Source organism: Nicotiana tabacum, unplaced genomic scaffold (assembly GCF_000715075.1).
Source record: "Nicotiana tabacum cultivar K326 unplaced genomic scaffold, ASM71507v2 Un00171, whole genome shotgun sequence".
Classification (NCBI taxonomy): Eukaryota; Viridiplantae; Streptophyta; class Magnoliopsida; order Solanales; family Solanaceae; genus Nicotiana; species Nicotiana tabacum.
The window spans coordinates 61,428-79,197 of record NW_027438409.1 but is presented as its reverse complement, the minus strand read 5'-3'; the positions used below and the strand labels follow the sequence as shown (position 1 = coordinate 79,197).

The 17,770-nt window shown below is 34.4% G+C and overlaps 1 protein-coding gene and 1 long non-coding RNA gene across 2 annotated transcripts; one reads left to right on the top strand and one right to left on the bottom strand.

Annotated features, from left to right (window-relative positions):
- Nucleotides 1-3,322: 3,322 nt before the first annotated feature.
- Nucleotides 3,323-7,170, top strand: LOC107760050 (uncharacterized). Its single transcript, XR_001642337.2, has 3 exons — nucleotides 3,323-3,593; nucleotides 4,863-4,926; nucleotides 5,902-7,170. It is a non-coding gene; the product is annotated as an uncharacterized LOC107760050 (long non-coding RNA).
- A 5,002-nt stretch (nucleotides 7,171-12,172) lies between these two features.
- Nucleotides 12,173-16,745, bottom strand: LOC107760041 (large ribosomal subunit protein uL6c-like). Its single transcript, XM_016578067.2, has 3 exons — nucleotides 15,266-16,745; nucleotides 13,613-13,921; nucleotides 12,173-12,634 (listed from the first exon to the last, which is right to left on the bottom strand). Exons 1-3 carry the CDS (start codon nucleotides 15,301-15,303, stop codon nucleotides 12,298-12,300), a joined length of 684 nt encoding a protein of 227 aa, XP_016433553.1. The 5' UTR covers nucleotides 15,304-16,745; the 3' UTR covers nucleotides 12,173-12,297.
- Between the last annotated feature and the right edge of the window lie 1,025 nt (nucleotides 16,746-17,770).

The following is a 17,770-nucleotide window of genomic DNA, read 5'->3' as shown; positions in this document are numbered from 1 at the left end:
CGATAAACATATACCAATTACAATAACAATAACAATAACATGCTCAGTGTGATCTCAGGTGGGGTGTATGCACACCTTATCCCTACCTTGTGTAAGGTATGCCCTCGGCTCAAAAAAAGTATTTTCAAATAGGGTTTGAAAAATATAGAGTAAAAAAACTATGATGAAAATACTATTAAAAAAATGTAATCGCAACAAAAATAGTAAAGATAACAAAATAAGAAAATAACAATAGTGATAAAATTGAAGAATAAGATAATAATAGAATAATAATACCGATACTAGTAAGGAGAAGAGGGAGATGTGCTCTAAACTAGAACCATGTTCTCCTACAAAGAAGAGAGAAGTTGCTCGGCTACCTGCTAACCTTCTATCATAATTAGGGCTCAAATTTGGCCCAAGCCCAAATGACCCGCCCAACCCACCCACGGTTGGACTGATTATTGATCCGCTCATTTATTGAACTCAATCCATCTTGACTCAAGATATCTCAACCCATTTAAAATTGGGTTGATTTTTAGCCCAAATTGATCAATGAGTAACTTTGCCAAAATATCTTAGAAATAACTTTTTTTTTGTTTGATATATTATATATGACCATAACAAAGGGAAAAAAAATATTTAGTAATTATACAATTCATAAGAAAATAACACATATTAAGTAAAGCTTAAAATGAGTTGGACGCGTTAGGCTATGACCCAAATTTTAGCCCATCTTGACCCAGCCCATCTTAGCTCAATTAACTTTTGGGAGGGCGGGTCAAATTGACCCGCCCAATTATTGCCTCAACCCATTTTGATCCGCCTAAAATCGGTCCAACCCACCTATTTGCCACCCCTAATTCATAATCTTCGACCTTCATGCTCTCATATTTAGGGCTATATCCTATAGTGATTAATTAGGTAACATATAGCTTAATTTTAAATCGGACCAAGTAAAATTTGTTATTTTTTGCTGATTTGTCGATATTTCTTCTCGATAAGGTTGGTTTTGATGGATGCCAAACTTGTTTTTGATACTTTTGGCAAATATTTCTTAATTGAAACTTCAACAAAGTTGTAAGGTATTTTAGTTAGAAGAACAATCACACAACACAAAATCAGAACCCCGCCAAAAAAAGCGGTTGATCGACAGATTATCTAACCTTCAAAAGAAACACAATTTTTAAAGTAAAATAATGCTACAAATCAGTAAAAGAAAAACAAACAAACGTAATATTAACCAAAAAATTAGGAGATATAACACTTAAATGGAGAAAACTTAAACTTCATCTTCTTTAATCATTTTTGCTAGAAAACACAAAGATAGGCGCAAGAAAAAGTTGGGGAAAATGATAATGAAGAAAATTAGGCCTCAATTTTAAGGCCAACATTCTCTCTAGTCTTTTCTCTTATCCACTTATAGATTTTTGTAAATATGCAATGTCATTTCTCCACCTCCTTAATATATTGTATATCTACTAACTCATCGACTTTGTTCTCGATGAAGTTCTTGTATTTTCTACTGACATATAAATTTTTATTTCCCAAGCTCGTCGTTTTCTTAGTAAATCTATGTTCAATTTTCATGAATTTGTTGATGTTATGGAATTCAACCACCTCTTTGAAAATTACAATTTCAAATTGTGCGACTCTCATTTACAAAGGTATAGTAAACTCGGGTAAACTATGAGTAGAGACGGATTTAGGATTTGAAGGTGGCGGGTGCCACAATTTTCTTCAATGTACACCTTAAAAATATCTTCAATGTGTATATATACACCAAAAGTAAATGCAAAATTAGACAAACTACAAGATCCCAAAAATTAAAATAAAAAATCTTATGTTTTTCTAAGCAATACTTGTGAAATATTCATCATAATTTAATAGTAAAGACAGTTAAATTGTATTTAACAATCATAGAATAACACAAAATTTTATGTTATAATAAAAAATAAATTATAAAAATTAAATTTGATCTCAATCCAAAATTTCTATCAAGACCCAAGTTTTTTGATTTTGAAAAAATAAAATAAAAGATTTGAATTAAGAGAAATTGTTATTTTGCGGTATTTTAAATATAGGAGGCTCTTTTTTGAGTGCCTTTGCTAAATATCATAGATAAAATAATAGAATAGAGGAAAAATATATAAAAAATAATAAACGACAAATAGGAAATTGGGAGTTAGCCAAAAAGGAAAATGACTGGGACAAAGGAAATAAAAAGCACAACAAAAAAGGAAAGTCAGACAAGGTTCAAGATAAATTCGAACTTGAATTTTGCACACGAGAAACACTTTCACAAAGGTCTACCAGCCATGACATTTTTGTCTAGTTTGCGATTGGGGGGTGGCAAGATCAAATATTTAACCTAGTTTAAGAAAATTTCTACATAAATATATGATAATTTTACCAATCTAGTGGGTGTCGTACCATCCCCACCCTACAGGGTGGATCCGCTCCTGAGTATGAGACCTGAAAGGCATATAACACGCACAATCCTATCCTATCCGAGTCCAAGTTTAATTTATCCTCTCTCTGCTCCTCTCGGCTACATGTACTATTTGAACCCTTTGCCCGCTTAGAAGTGGATTTGAGCCACTGATATGGGGATTTTCAATCATTTGCTCTAACCATTAATTGAGCTCCTGAACCACTTTCCTAAAAGTCTGTGCAAGGCGACGTCACCCCTATTTCGCTATCTAGAGAGATGTTGACTAATGACATAAAAAAATGCATGATGGGAAATGTATATATGTAGAACCAACATGCAATACTAGCGTCCGAGAAATTATACAATACTCATTAAGTAGATCAGTTGACGTTGTAAATTACTAGGTAACCATACAACACTCGGCCCAAGCAAGGTCCAAAAGCCCCATGCCTGCCTTGGTCGAATCAACCCAACAGACCATTTCCGACAAATCTTTCTGAATTGGCGGCCAATGCGGGATGAATTTGTTGTTATGATTTAAACTTATGGAAAAATTGTAGTTGAAGTTGTGTGTTTTCCTAATATTTCTCTTCTTTGAAGGACATGGAAAGATATATCACTCTTATATAGTGACATATTCGGTATCCCTATCACTATAATAGATCAATCACTACAATAAATTTGGCCTAAGACCACACTAATTTTAGACAACATTGGGAAAGTGTTGCCAATAGTGTCTATGGGAACGCTTTAAAAGTGTAGCCTTTATTTTGAGCTTTTGGCCACGGAAGTTTAAGTTACGTTTCTAAAGTGTACTTTCTAAACGTAAAGGCAACGTGTTTTAAGGGTTGCCAAATCATAAAATATTTGGCAACACTTATTCACCTATATACAACGTTTTTCACAAAAATAACACTTTACAAGTGTGCTCTAAAATAAAGAAAAAGATTTCATCAAAAATTTCCTTCCATTATTTCTTTGAGTAAAATTGTTCCCTATTTTGAAAGGGCAAAAGAAAGAACCATCGAAGTCTCCACCCTCTCTATAGACCCGTCAAAATCTCCATCTCCACCACTAAGCCGCTTGGTTCCACCGGTACCAAATCCAGCATCCCTGAAATTTTCTTCTCCATTGACCCAACATATGCGTCTAAGAAAGAGAAAATTTCAGCATTCAAAAGGTATAAATTATTTTATTTCTTTACATGTTCCTCTATAGCGTAAATCCCTTTGATTCTTCTAGGTTTTTGCCAAAATTCCTCTTTATTAGGCTCTGTGGCTTCGATTGTTCTTTGTATTAGGGTTTTCAAGTGGTAAATCAACTAATTATTCCATGAGTGGGATTTATTTTTAATTCACATTCCCCTAATTGAAGCCCAATTCACATCACCTAGAAGATTGAAGTATGTTACCCTTCCCTGTAATTTTAAGCTTCTTCAAGAAGCAAAAGGGAACCATCAAAATTCAGTTAATTTATAGTCCATTCACTCACTATCTCTTTTGTTCTAATTTCTTGCATTTTCTTCTTGGGTTGTATTGTTAAAGGTCACTTGGTTTAGAAAGGTTAGTGGGTTCCACTTATTTTGCATTTTTTTCTCAATTGGGTTTCTTAAAGTTTCTATCTTTTGACGTTCTTGATCCAAATTTGCATCCATGATAATTTGCTTCGCTTTTTGCTGCATTGTTTATACAGAAAGTGAGTTTCTTTCTCTTGTTATGTATTTTTCTCAATTGGGTTTCTTAATATTACTCGCAGTTTGTATCAATTGATCATTTGTTTCACTTATGGCTGCGTTGTTTATGCAATCTTCATTTTTTCCATTAGTTACAGAAAGTGGGTTATACCATTTTTCTCAATTGGGTTTCTTAAAGTTTGTACCTTTTTGAGATTTTGATCCAAATTTGCATCAATTGATTATTTGTTCGTTATCAAGGGAAAAATAGGTGAGATTTCGAGAAAATAAATTGGGCATAACCTTGTTTGATCAACTATTCTTCATTCTCTCTAGGAGGAGCAGGGACGGTGCAACAACACAATTGTTTGATAAAGTTGTAACTTATGTTATGTGTCTATTTAGGTTTTCTTCTTCAGAAAGTATCAAATTTTAAGCTAGTAGTTGTGTTCTGAGATTGTTCGACTAGTTATCTGCTAATTGAGTGCCTTTAATTCACTGAGCCAGGTAAATAAGATGCTCTTATATGAGCATTGAAAGGTTGTCATTGACATTTTGCAGTAAATTTAAACATATCTGATAAACAAATCTAACAAAGGAGTCTTGGACAAAAAACATGAATAATACCTAAAGATAGTACAAAATACTAATTTGGAGATGTCTATTTTTGAAATTGTCAATTGGTAATGAAGAGGAGTTATTAGCCCATGTTTTCCTCTACTTCCTTGATTTTTGTCTTCCATGGCGTCTCATCACGGTCTAATTACCGAAATGCAGTGCACTTATATTTCATCTTCTTGTGGACTAGCAAACATTGAGCAAGCATACAGATATTGAGCAGGTATTTCGGATTTCTGAAAAGCATATATGCATTTTTTGCATTTTTGCACTGTGTTTCAGCATTTCAGCACATCGTTTCTGTATTTCTGCAGTTTCGGCATTACTGCACTCCGTTTCTGCATTTTTTGCTCTTTGCACGGCGCTTTCTGCATTTTCTGCTCTTTGCACGGCGCTTTCTGTATTTTTTTCACAACATTTCGGCATTTTTTGAATTTTTGCAGTGTTTCAGCATTTCTGCACAGTGTTTCTGCGATTCTGCAGTGTTTCTGCATTTTCTGCATTTATCAAAGCGTTTCAGCATTTTTGTACAGTGTTTCTGCATTTCTGAAATTTTTGCACATTATTTTTGGGTTTCTGCACAGTTTCTGAAATTTCTGCATTTTTGGACAGTATTTTTGCATTTATGCAGAGTTTCTGCATTTTCTGCATTTCTGCACAGCGTTTCGGTAATTTTTGCATTTCTGCGCAGTATTTTTGCATTTTTGCACAGTTTTTCTGCATTTCTACACAATGTTTCAGAAATTTCTGCATATCTGGACAGTGTTTTTTGCGTTTCTGCGGAGTTTTTTATGTATTTTCTGCATTTTTGCACAGCGTTTCGGCAGTGTTTGCATTTCTGCAGTGTTTTTGCATTTCTGCACAGTTTTACTGTATTTTCTACATTTCTCCACAGCGTTTCGGCAATATCAGCGATTCTGCACAGTGTTTCTACATTTCCTACGCAGCATTTCGGTATTTCTGCATAGTATTTCTGCATTCTCTGAACAGTGTATTTTCTGCACATTTTTTCTGGGTTTCTGTACTGCATTTCAGAAATTTCTGCATTTCTGGACAGTGTTTTTTGCGTTTCTGCACAGTTTTTCTGCATTTTCTGTATTTCTGCACAATATTTCGGCAATTTCTGCGCGTGGCATTGGTAATATTTATTCGACACTTTGTTAAAAATATGACTTTCATTTCTTTACATCGGATGAAGCATTTAGTGCAGTGTTTGGAAAGGAGCAGCATGGTCAGCCTGGTCGAATACGATGGTATGGTAGATCAGTGACAGCAAGTACTCTGAAAAAAGATGAGGAAATCAGCAAGCTCCAATAAAAGCATAACAATGAAGTCTCTACTTTGAAAGAAGAAATGCAAGAAATGAGAGAAGAAATGCAAGAATTGAGGCAATTGCGTCATTGCTTTAATCTATTGGTGCAAAACAATCCTGGACTCAATGTTCAAGATATACCAGCATTTGTCGGATCTAACCAACCTTCTCCAGTTGATGCAAATAGCGCACAAGCTGTATATCACGACCCAAAATTCTCACCTTCGGACCGTGATGGCGCCTAACATTTCACTTGCTAGGCAAGCCAACGTTAGAATAATATTAACCAATTTTTAAATAATCTTTAAATTATTAATAATCAAAGAAACAAATGCGGAAACAAAGTTTGAAATATAGTGAAATAACCCATAAAAATAACGGTGTCTAAATACCATCCCAGAATTGGTGTCACAAGTGCACGAGCTTCTAGAATAAATATAAATAAAGGCCTGAATAAAATAAAGCTGTCTGGAAATAAACACACAGCTAAAGTAAAATAGACGGGGACTTCAGAACTGCGGACGCCATGCAGTTATACCTCAAGTCTCCTCTGGTAGCTGAAATCTGAACAAGTTTATGGTACGCTGCTGGGACCAACTCTGAAATCTGCACAAGAAGTGCAGAGTGTAGTATCAGTACAACCGACCCCATGTACTGGTAAGTGCTGAGCCTAACCTCAACGAAATAGTGACGAGGCTAAGGCGGTTCACTTACATTAGTCTGTACGCAAAATTAATAACAACAACAAATAATAGAAATAAATCAGGTAATTCATTTATAATAATTGAAGCCAACTCAGCAGTCATAATCCATTATTATTTCAACCAATTCTGTTGCAGCGTGCAACCCACTCTCACAATATATATTCACATTTAATTCTATTGCAGCGTGCAACCAGCTCTCCCAATATATTCTTTTTAATCAAGTTTGTCATATATATTTATTTCAATCAAGTATATATGTAGACTTTTAAATAAGTATGTTGTGGCGTGCAATCCGATCCCCCAATATATACACATACTTTCATTTTCGTTGCGGCGTGCAACCCGTTCCCCCAATATAATTTTAAACAACTCATAAATGTAATAAAACCTACTCCAATAAATACCACGTCCAATGAAAAATTATTAAGCATCAAGGCACACAATAATTATAATTTATTTATGAACCAAACAACAGCAAATAACAATTTATTATGAAAATCATAGAGAAAATAAGTAATTTAATATTTAATATGTTAAATGTCAAATAACAATTAAAACACATAATTCAAATAGCATGTAACAATTAATGCGGGAATTCAAGAATTAATATTTGACAAAGAATAGGAGAGAAATAATTATTATAATAATTAATTTATGATTTAAAATAATTTATGATTTTTCAAGTAAGCAGGCAAACAATTAATTTCACGACGTATAGACACTTGTCACCTCGCCTATACATCGTTCACATGCTTTTTACATAATAAATAATTTAAGGGTTCTATTCCCTCAAGTCAAGGTTAACCACGACACTTACCTCGCTTTGCAAATTCCAATCAATTATTCAACCACAGCTTTTCCTTTTAAATTTGTCTCTGAAAGCTTCAAATCTATTCATAAACAATTCAATATACTCAATACGAATCATAGGAATTAATTCCATATGAATTTATAAATTTTCCGGATAAAATCCGAAATTCATTAAAATATTCGGCAGTGGGACCCACGTCTCAAATCCTGGAAAACCTCGCGAAATCCGAACAGCCGTTCCGCTACGAGTTCAACCATACAAAATTTATCTAATTCCGATATCAAATGGACCTTCAAATCTTAAATTTTCGTTTTTGAAAGATTTTATAAAAAGTTCAATTTCTTCCATCTAAATCCGAAATAAATGATGAATATAGACATGGATTTGTGAAATATAATCACTTTTGGTTAAAGAACACTTACCCAATTCAAAGTCGTGACAATTCCCCTTGAAATCGCCCAAATCCGAGACTTGAAACTCAAAAATGAGTAAAAATGGCGACTTCCGAATTTATGGGCTCTGTCCGGTCATTTCGCATCTGCGGATAAAAGTTCTGTATTTGCGGACTCGTATTTGCGAGACAAAGCTCGCATTTGCGATGTCAGGCTGCCAGGTGAAGTTCCGCATCTGCGGACACTCCTGTTGCACCTGCGACATCCGCTTCTGCGCAAAAAGGCCGCACCTGTGAAGATCACAGGCCAGCCCAGGCCCGCATCTGCGATGGAAGTCTCGCTTCTGCGAGGTCGCACCTGTGGTCGAAAATTCGCAGATGCGATTACAATAGAAGGCAAAATTTCAGATTTTGCTTAAGTCCAATTCTTGATCCGATTTCTATTCGTAACACTCTCGGGGTACTCGGGACCCCGTACGAATATACCAATAAGTCCAATAACATAATACGGACTTACTCAGGGTCTCGCATCACGTCAAACAACGCTGGAATTACAATTCACACTCCGATTCAAACTTTGAGTTTTAAACTTTTTAATTTGCAAATCTCGTGCCAAAACATATTAAATGAATCCGGAATGACTTCAAATTTGGCACACAAGTCATAAATGACATAACGGAGCTGTTCAAATTTCTAGAATCAGATTCCGGCTCCGATATCAAAAAGTCAACCACGTGGTCAAACTTGGAATCTTTAGCCTTTAAATTGCTAGTTCCGTTAAATGGTCATAACTTGAGGTAGGGACCTTCAAATTAAATTTCGGGCATACGTCCAAGTCCCAAATCACGATACGGAGCTACCGAAACTGTCAAAATACTGATCCGGATCCGTTTGCTAAAAATGTTGACCAAAGTCAACTCACTTAAGTTTTAAAGCTTTATTTCACATTTTAATCTATTTTTCACATGAAAACTTTCCGAAATTTTTTTTGGACTGCGCACGTAAGTCAAGGAATAATAAATGGTACTTTTCGAGGTCTTAAAACACAGAATTACTTATTAATTTAAAGATGACATTTTGGGTCATCACACTGTAAAAAGCCAAAATCTTCCACACTCCTTTGTATCAACCCATCGTCCAATTCGTGAAAAGGTATTTAGACTCCACATTTTCACCAAACTTAAATGCTTTCTGCTTTGTATTGAGTTTATTGTCGAAATTTTTGGTCTTGAATTAGGTGATGTAAATCTTAGAATTATTTTAGCAACAATAGAAAGATTAGACACTAAATGTGGCGAGTTTCAACTTATTGTTGTCTTTGCTCTATTGTCCTTCGAGACGACCGTTATTGACCAGTTTGCAAGAAGGCCTGCAGATGAGAGTGGACTTTTGGTTGCCTGGTTCTTTCTTAACACCAGATCTAAGAAACTAAATTATTTACCCTCTATTGATTAGGACAAGAATAAGTTGAGTAGCAGTGTATCTTCTTTTGTCAATAAAATTGTGTTTCCACTGTTCTTACTTTGAAAATAGGATCTAAAGTTTAAGAAGTAATACTTCCGCATAACATGCAACTATGTGGATCAGCTTTTGAACACACTCATCAAAAGCCACATAAAGGATCAAAGTAAAATCAAATGTCGACTTCTTCTCTTCCTAAGCTTTTATATAGTGAACTGGTAATTATAAGTTTTCTTGTATTGCATGGTTACTCATTGTTTAATTTTTATTTATATGTGACTGAAAAATATGCAAAACATGGTGTTACTATATGTTATCCTAGTCTTTGTTCTTCTTAACGAACGATCAAAGTTCAGTTTTTATCTGATTATAGTTTCTTTTTATGTGTAGGAGAATGTGGGTGATGTAATTCAAAATGGTGGCGGAAAGTCAATTTGATCTTAATGTGAATGCAAAGAATTTTTGGATAATTAGGATGTCTAATATTCATGATACTATATGAATATATTCACTTTTGTAAAGTTTATTGTTAATGGGCATTTTGACTCATTGTTTTATTAGTATGTGTATTCATTTGCATTATTTTTTTTGGTACTTATTAGTAAATTTAGTTCTTTATATCATCAAAGTATGTGATAATAATGCATATGCTTGAAATAACTGTGATTACAGGATATATGCAATATGTAAATTTTTAAAAAATTAAAATATAAATTATATACTCTAGGCAAGATTGCCACGCTTTAAAAGTTTGATCATATATTTGTACGTCTACCATGTATATAAGCAGAGATTACGCTTTGTAAGTGTTACTTTAGAAGCCACGGTTAACAAGTGTAGCCTATAAGGTAACAAAGGCCACGCTTTCAGAGTGTAGCTGTAAGGTACAAAAGTGTAGCCATATGGGGTGTAGTAAGCATTGTCTTTGTTATCTAATAGGCCACGCTTTTAAGCGTAGCTTGTAAGGCAACAGTTGAAAAGCGTGCCCTAGGTCAAAGGTTACGCAAGTTTTGGCCACCCCCAATAAAGCGTTGCCTAAAGTCGAAAACTGTGGCATTTGATCAAAGGTCACATTTTTTACTAGTTTAGGCCACACTTTTTCGGGGTGGTCATACGCCTAAAATGTTGTAGTGAGTCCAAATTAAGTTGGTTATCGAATATAATTTTGTCAATCCTTAACCTAAGTCTAATAATATTCCTAAGTTTTAGCATAACTTCTCGAGTTATAGCTTGCTAAGCCACTTACACCATGCAAGGTTGAACTTGAACGAAATTAGACAGATAAAATATTTAACCAATATATAATAATAAAGCAACTACTCCATTATACTCGATGGAAAAAAGAAATTACATACGTGACATAGAAAAAAATGGTTCCATAAGAACAAAATCATATACTATAAAATGATCGTCTTTTAGAACACGAAAATACATAAGTTTCCACCTAAACTTATACGAGAATAGTTCTTTGACGTTTTTTCTTGTCGTGATCATCTCGGAGATTATTGACATATTGACATTCATCTAACCATTCGGAATATATGTCGATAGGCTCGGTCAAAGGTGTCGCGATGGTACAAAATCTTTCTTTGCAATTGTAGCAGATGGCCTCTCCAATCAAATTCTTCATATCAATGAGACATTCAACACTACTTCCATGGCAGTAGAATGGACAAGTGAAAACTGTATCAAGTTTTTTCATTGTCTTCTTTGGTACTGGCTTTGTTCTTGACTTCCTCTTTCCCATTTTTTTTCAACAAAAACTTTAGGATTTTGATTTCTAAAGTAAGAGCCACTCCTCTATTTATAATAAAAAAAATTGGTTTCCTATATTGATTAGGATTCGGATATATAGAAATTCCTTTTCTCTTTTTATTAGGTTTGTTTTCCTAATTAGTTTGGGTTTAGGAATCGATTTATTTATGGAAACATATAGTTTGAAGAACTAAAACACGTTTTCCTAAATTGAGTCAAATTAGGAAACTCCTTATGCTTTTAAGTTCTCTTTTCCAAGTTTATTTTCCTAAATTAAGTCAAATTAGGCACAAAACTTGGAGGAAAAGAAAAACAATTATTGACATATATACGAGTAAAATATCAAAAGTATAATTGTACCAAATAATTGTATAACTAATATCAATGACAAAATTCGATTGCAAACATTATATAGTTTCCAAAATAGTTTTTTTTTGTTACAAAACGGGGAACAATGCCAAATAATTTTTTTTGTGATAAACGAGTGAAAAAAAATGCAAATTGAAGGAATAATCATATTACCAATAAATGAGGTGAAAATTAGTTTGTCCCTCCAACTTTGTCTTAAAATTCAAATTCCTTTTCCACCTTAAAGTTTAAACTATTGACATTATTCCCTCCTATACCAAACAATGCTTATTTCACCCTTTTTTAGTTATCAAACCCCCTCGATGTACTTTGATATTTTTATCCTTATTGTTTCCACCATATTTAAAAGTTCTTTATATTTTCTACATATACATTTCTGCATCGGAAGCTCGCCGTATTCTATAAAACAAAAACAACAAAAAATAGTATAATCCCACAAGTGGGGTCTTGGGAGGTGTACGCAAACCTATGTTGCGCAAACTCTCTAAAATGTCGCCGCACCAGTGTCGAATCCTAAAAAATTCCATTACTTTTGGAGGATCTGACAAACCCGGCTACATTTTCGAAGAGTCCGAGCAACATAGACGCAAACCTTAGCCCTACCTTGAGAAGATCGAGAGGTTGTTTCAATAGGCTCAAATACAACCACCTCTACGAAGATTACAATTTCAAATTGTGTGACTCCCATTTTCTTTGGATTAACAAATTGTCATGTCATTACAGAATGAACCTAACTTCAAAATGGCTCTAAAATACAATAAAAACAAGGGAAGAAATAACAAAATGTACCATTACTTTTTCTTGCCTGCTTTACCCTCTTTCCTTCTAACTATTTCATCAGCATATTTCACACCTTTACCTTTGTAGGGCTCTGGAGGCCTCCATTTTCTGATTGAAGCTGCAAACTGACCGATTTCTGATTTATCGTAACCACTTACAGTGATTCTGGTGTTTTCTTCAACCTTAACCTGCAGTCCATCAGGTATTTCCATCTTTACTGGATGAGAAAATCCAAGATTAAGAACTATGTCTTTCCCTTCGACCGTTGCACGATATCCTACCCCTACCAATTGAAGTTTCTTCTCGAATCCTTTGGAGACACCGACAACCATGTTATCAGTAAGAGTCCTGGCGAATTCAATGCAGAAAAAAGAACATGTTCAGAGTAAACACAATAAAGATGCATTTACACTTATCACTGCATTTGTATTGTCACTAGAATTGACCATCAGCAAGTCATGCCAAATAAAGATTTCAACAAGCTAAAAGCACACAATCATCTAACGTGACAGCTCAATTAGCTAATACAGTTTACACTGAGATGAACTTTAAAGTTTAAAAGTGCAGTATATGCACTTGTGTCTATTCATGTGGTTTAAAAGTGCAGTATACTGCTGAGATGCATATAAATCCTTCTAGTGATTGATTTGATTTATTCTACGATATTCCTTAAAAAGTTTTGGTCCTCCAATTACTGCTCAACGGGTTTCAAACCAACCACTCGTACAAATTCCATTCGATACGAGTTATCGGGTCTTTCCAGCAAGACTATATTTCCTCCTTCCTAGCAACAAATACATATACCAAGAGCACTGTCATAGGCAGATCATGGGAACAATCGTACTGCAGCCATTGATCACAAATACTATGAATTTCAACATGACTGATGCCTTTTAACCTTAGAAAACTACCACAAGCACGGATACCTGTCCTCTGCTAGCAAGCCCTAGCGGTTTTTCTGTCTGTATTCCCCTCTTCTGCCCAATATTCACCTCTCAAGACCTTAGAATCATTACTGCTTCGAGAGCACTAAACATCTGCTACATTTGAATTTTTTGGCCTTTAACATGTTTAGATGAGAAATATGTGGAGTAGTAGCTTTTTCGCTACTTACTTTGAAGGATCTCTTATATTTTTGGGTCTCCTCAAAGCAAAAGAAGGAGCATTTGGTCATATCAATTTAAGAAGTAAGATACAACAATAGCTTTAACAAATCAATAACGTTTAAACTACAAGGATTGCTAAGATTATAACATGTTTACCATAAGTAAGAATGAAACCGAAGAAAAGATCAAGAAAACAGAGTGATCAAAACTGCAAGAATACCTGAATAAACCATGCATTTGATTTGCCCTTCTTGTCTCCATAGCTTTTCTGACCCTTAGAACACCTTCCTCTTCTCTTTCAAGCTTTACTTCTCGTGGATAAGTTATGGCCATCTCTCCTAGAGGTCCCTTAACTTTCAAATCTTGGCCTTCCATTGTGAGTGTCACATTAGAAGGTACTGTTATTGGTTGCTTACCAATTCTTGATTCTTTACATTCGACCACCTTCCTCACGAAACCAACACGACGAACAGCAACACTCGATACATGAAACCCATTCAAACTCCCGACGAAAGGATACCTTAAATTGCTGACATAAAATAAAAGAAGACTAAATATATATGTTTTTACAAGAAGCCTACACAAATAACATCCACACTCGACACATGAAGCCCATTGAAACCCGCCAATAAACAGAAAAACAGGAACAATGTTTAAGTATTTACAAGAAAACTTGCTAATCCCCGAGACCTCTCCACTGTCTAAGGGGGTGGGTGGCACAGCATATCTAAGCTCCAGGAGCTTAAGCCAATAAAACCATAAAGTGGTTTACAACCAATTATAAAGCGGGGTGACAATAGCATCCATGATAAATATGAAAACAACAAATTTCAAATATTACAATTAACCACTTTTTTATAAGTAAATATTGGAATAAACAACCCTAAAGTTCGTAGCATAGACTCATAATAAACCTGACCACCTCAGTTTGTGACTAATGCTCCTCCTTAAGTTAAATTAACTAAATGTCAAAAAGATTTTCTTTCCCAGCAGATAATTATCCATTAGGTAATTTTACAGCCAGAGAAAGAGAGGTACTCCCCTCCAGAATTGTGAATAAAATAAAATACCAATTGTGACATCCCTTCTCTCCCACTTCACAAAACTAAAATAAAAGCCAACCCGCAGAGAAGGGGTGGCATATCATTTCTAAGCTGCAATAACTTAGAAACAAATTGACCAGGAAATAAGAAATGCAGACTGCCCAATTCCAACTATTCAAAAAACTGAATGAAATTGTAAAAATATCAAAACTTTTCAGTTTCAACAACTAAATCAAGAATCCAACTTGTAATAAACACCTGGGACTAGCTTAATTTTCTGTAAAAGGCGCTGCAAAACTTAACAGAATAAACCCATTAGGAAATTTCACAACAAAAGCTGAGAGGGGAAGCAGAAAAACTAAGTTTTTTTATTCAACATACAAAAGCTACAATCATTGTTAGTAGATATAAGGAAAACCCATAAGCGAAAAGACACAAAATTGCATAAACTAGACACAAATTGACCGAAAAACTGGAAATGTGAAATACCCAATTTCAGTTATTCAAGAATCAAAATGAAAATGCATAAAAGAACAAACTTTCTAGTGCCAACAACTGAATTAAGTAGCTAAAGTTATCTGGTATGTAAAGAAGCTGTGACTGCGGAGCTAAATTAGGTTCTTATTTTTTCCCACAACACAAAGCTAAAAAAAATTATTCGTTAAAAACAAGAAGCTAAAAGACAGAAAATTTCTTAAATTAACACAAATTGGAACCAGAAACTAGAAATGTGCTATACCCAATATCAACAGTTCAAGAATCAAAATAAAAATACTACAAAGAACAAGCTTTATAGTGTCAAAAATTGAATCAAGTAGAGCTAAATTTACCTGGTATGTAAAGAAGCTGTGAGTGAAGAGCTACTCATTTTTGAATTTGCCAGCAGGCTACAGCTGCTATAGCTCTAAAGAATGAGCCTGAATTATCTGGTTTAGCTGCAAATAACGGATATTGGCAATTTCACCCCTTATCCTATTTCTGCTAAATGACAAATATTCCCCCCTCTTTATATAAATTTTCACTTTTGCCCTATTGATCTCCAATTTTTTTTCCTTTTTGATAATTATGATATTGAAGTATTAATTAGACTATCTATTATGTTAATGAAAGAAAAAAATTGAACGGATGCATTAGTTCAAGAATTTGAATGGTTGAAAGTTGTAAGAATTGTATAGAAAAACAATTGCCAAGTTGTAAGATAATTTTATGTTAAATCTACTTCTATTTTCGTAATATCGCTTTAAAGAGCGTTTTAAATACTTTAGTTCAATGATAAAAGCATATACAATGGAGATTGTGCATATCAATGATTTGAATCATGTGTAGACAAAAATTAATGCAATGTTTACATAGAGAAAACTTGAAAATCGGGCTCCCTATTTAGCGCATTTTAAATTATATGCAACTGATATGTGGGATTTGTGCTTATTAGAAAAATGACTATGGTTCATACCAAAATCATGTCACTAGTGACACATCATTTATTCATTTTTCTAGCTTATTGTATTACAAGAAATCACTAGAATATGTATATGAACATCTATGAAAATATAGATTCTTTTTTGTTTCTTATAATTTATGAAAAGTATAGATAAACTACCATATATTTTGAGCAATTTTCCAAAAGTTCACTGTTTAGTTTTCAATCTCATATCAGATCGTGTCTTGAAAGAGTGGCCAAGAAATTAAGCTTGATAAATCAAAAGTTGACTCACTCCATAGATTCATAATGGTAGTGAAAATAGCTTTTTAGAAATGTAACATTCTTTTAGATGTAAAATGTTATGGCAAATAATTATAGTCGTTTGATATTTTGATTTCTTGATAATACCAATATATAGCCAAAAATGGAGGTGAAGTAGAATTATTTTTAAAAAAAAATAAACATATTAACTATGGCAGAGAAGTTTAAAGTAGTGTCAGAGTGATGTACTTGTTAGGAATAAACCCCACAGAAATAATATTCACGGTAATAAAAGCGGAATAATAATGTAGTACCGAGATACGGTTATTAACAAGAATAAAAGAGTGATAACGACACCAAGATTTTTACGTGAAAAAAAACCTTTTGAATAAGGGAAAAAAATATGGTCCTGAGACGACCAATTGATATCACTATAGCAAAGAATTTTACACTTTGTAGGTACGAGTAAAATACTTCAAAGACCACTACAACACTCAAAAGGAATAACCCTCTTTTGATAATCTACCTTACTACAATATCGCTCACTCTCTATTTTTCTCACATACTATTTTCTTATACACTGTCTGTGAAACTTCACTCTTTCTTTCTATCTTTGTTGGTGTGTCTTCGACTGAATCAGGAGCTATCTATTTATAGACGTCCAAATCTCCTTACTTGCATCATGGATGACATCATCATAATATAAATGTCAAACTTTCACCTTGTGAAAGCAATGAAAAATCTGTCAACCCAAATCACATTTTCGGTAGATTTGGCAACATGGTACTCTATGTCAAAAGAAGTTTGTCTTCCTTTCACATTCATGGGATGGACCCCACAATCTCCCCTCCAGTTTCATGCATCTGAAGGAGGTATCTCCTGTTTTTCATATAGAATTCATGCCGACAAGTTCTTTGCATAGCTCGAACTTGTCTCTTGGTACCACCTTGGTGCAGCATATCCCAAGGTTTCTCGCTTGTATGGATCTTCTTGACCTGTATAGATCCATCATCTATTCTTTCTCTAATTCGGTGATATCTCACGTCGATATGCTTCGTCCATGCATGATACATGATGTTTTGCTTAGGTATATTGTACTTTGACTATCACAATAGACGACATACTCGTTTTGATGTAGTCCAAGCTCTCGAAGAAACCGCTTGAGCCATACCATCTCCTTGCCAGTTTTTGTAATGACAATGTACTCTGCTTTAGTTGTTGAAAGTGCAACACACTTCTGCAATTTAGACTGCCATGATATAGCTCCCCCTGAAAATATAAACAAATAACCAGTAGTGAATTTTCTATTATCAATGTCACCTGCCATATCTGCATCTGTATAGCCCTTCAAGATCGGATGAGATCCTCCAAAGCACAAACAATCTCTTGTGGTACCTCTCAGGTACCTGAGTATCCACTTGACTACTTCCCAGTGTTCCTTTCCATGATTTTTAAGGAATGTGCTAACTACACCAACTGCATGAGCAATATCAGTTCTGGTGCATACCATTGCATACATCAAGCTTCCGACTGCTGAAAAATAAGAATTTCTAGCCATGTTCTCTTTCTCCTCCACTGTTGTAGGACACATCTTCTTGCTCAACTTTATATGACTAGCAAGAGGTGTGATGGCTGGCTTAGCATTTTTCAT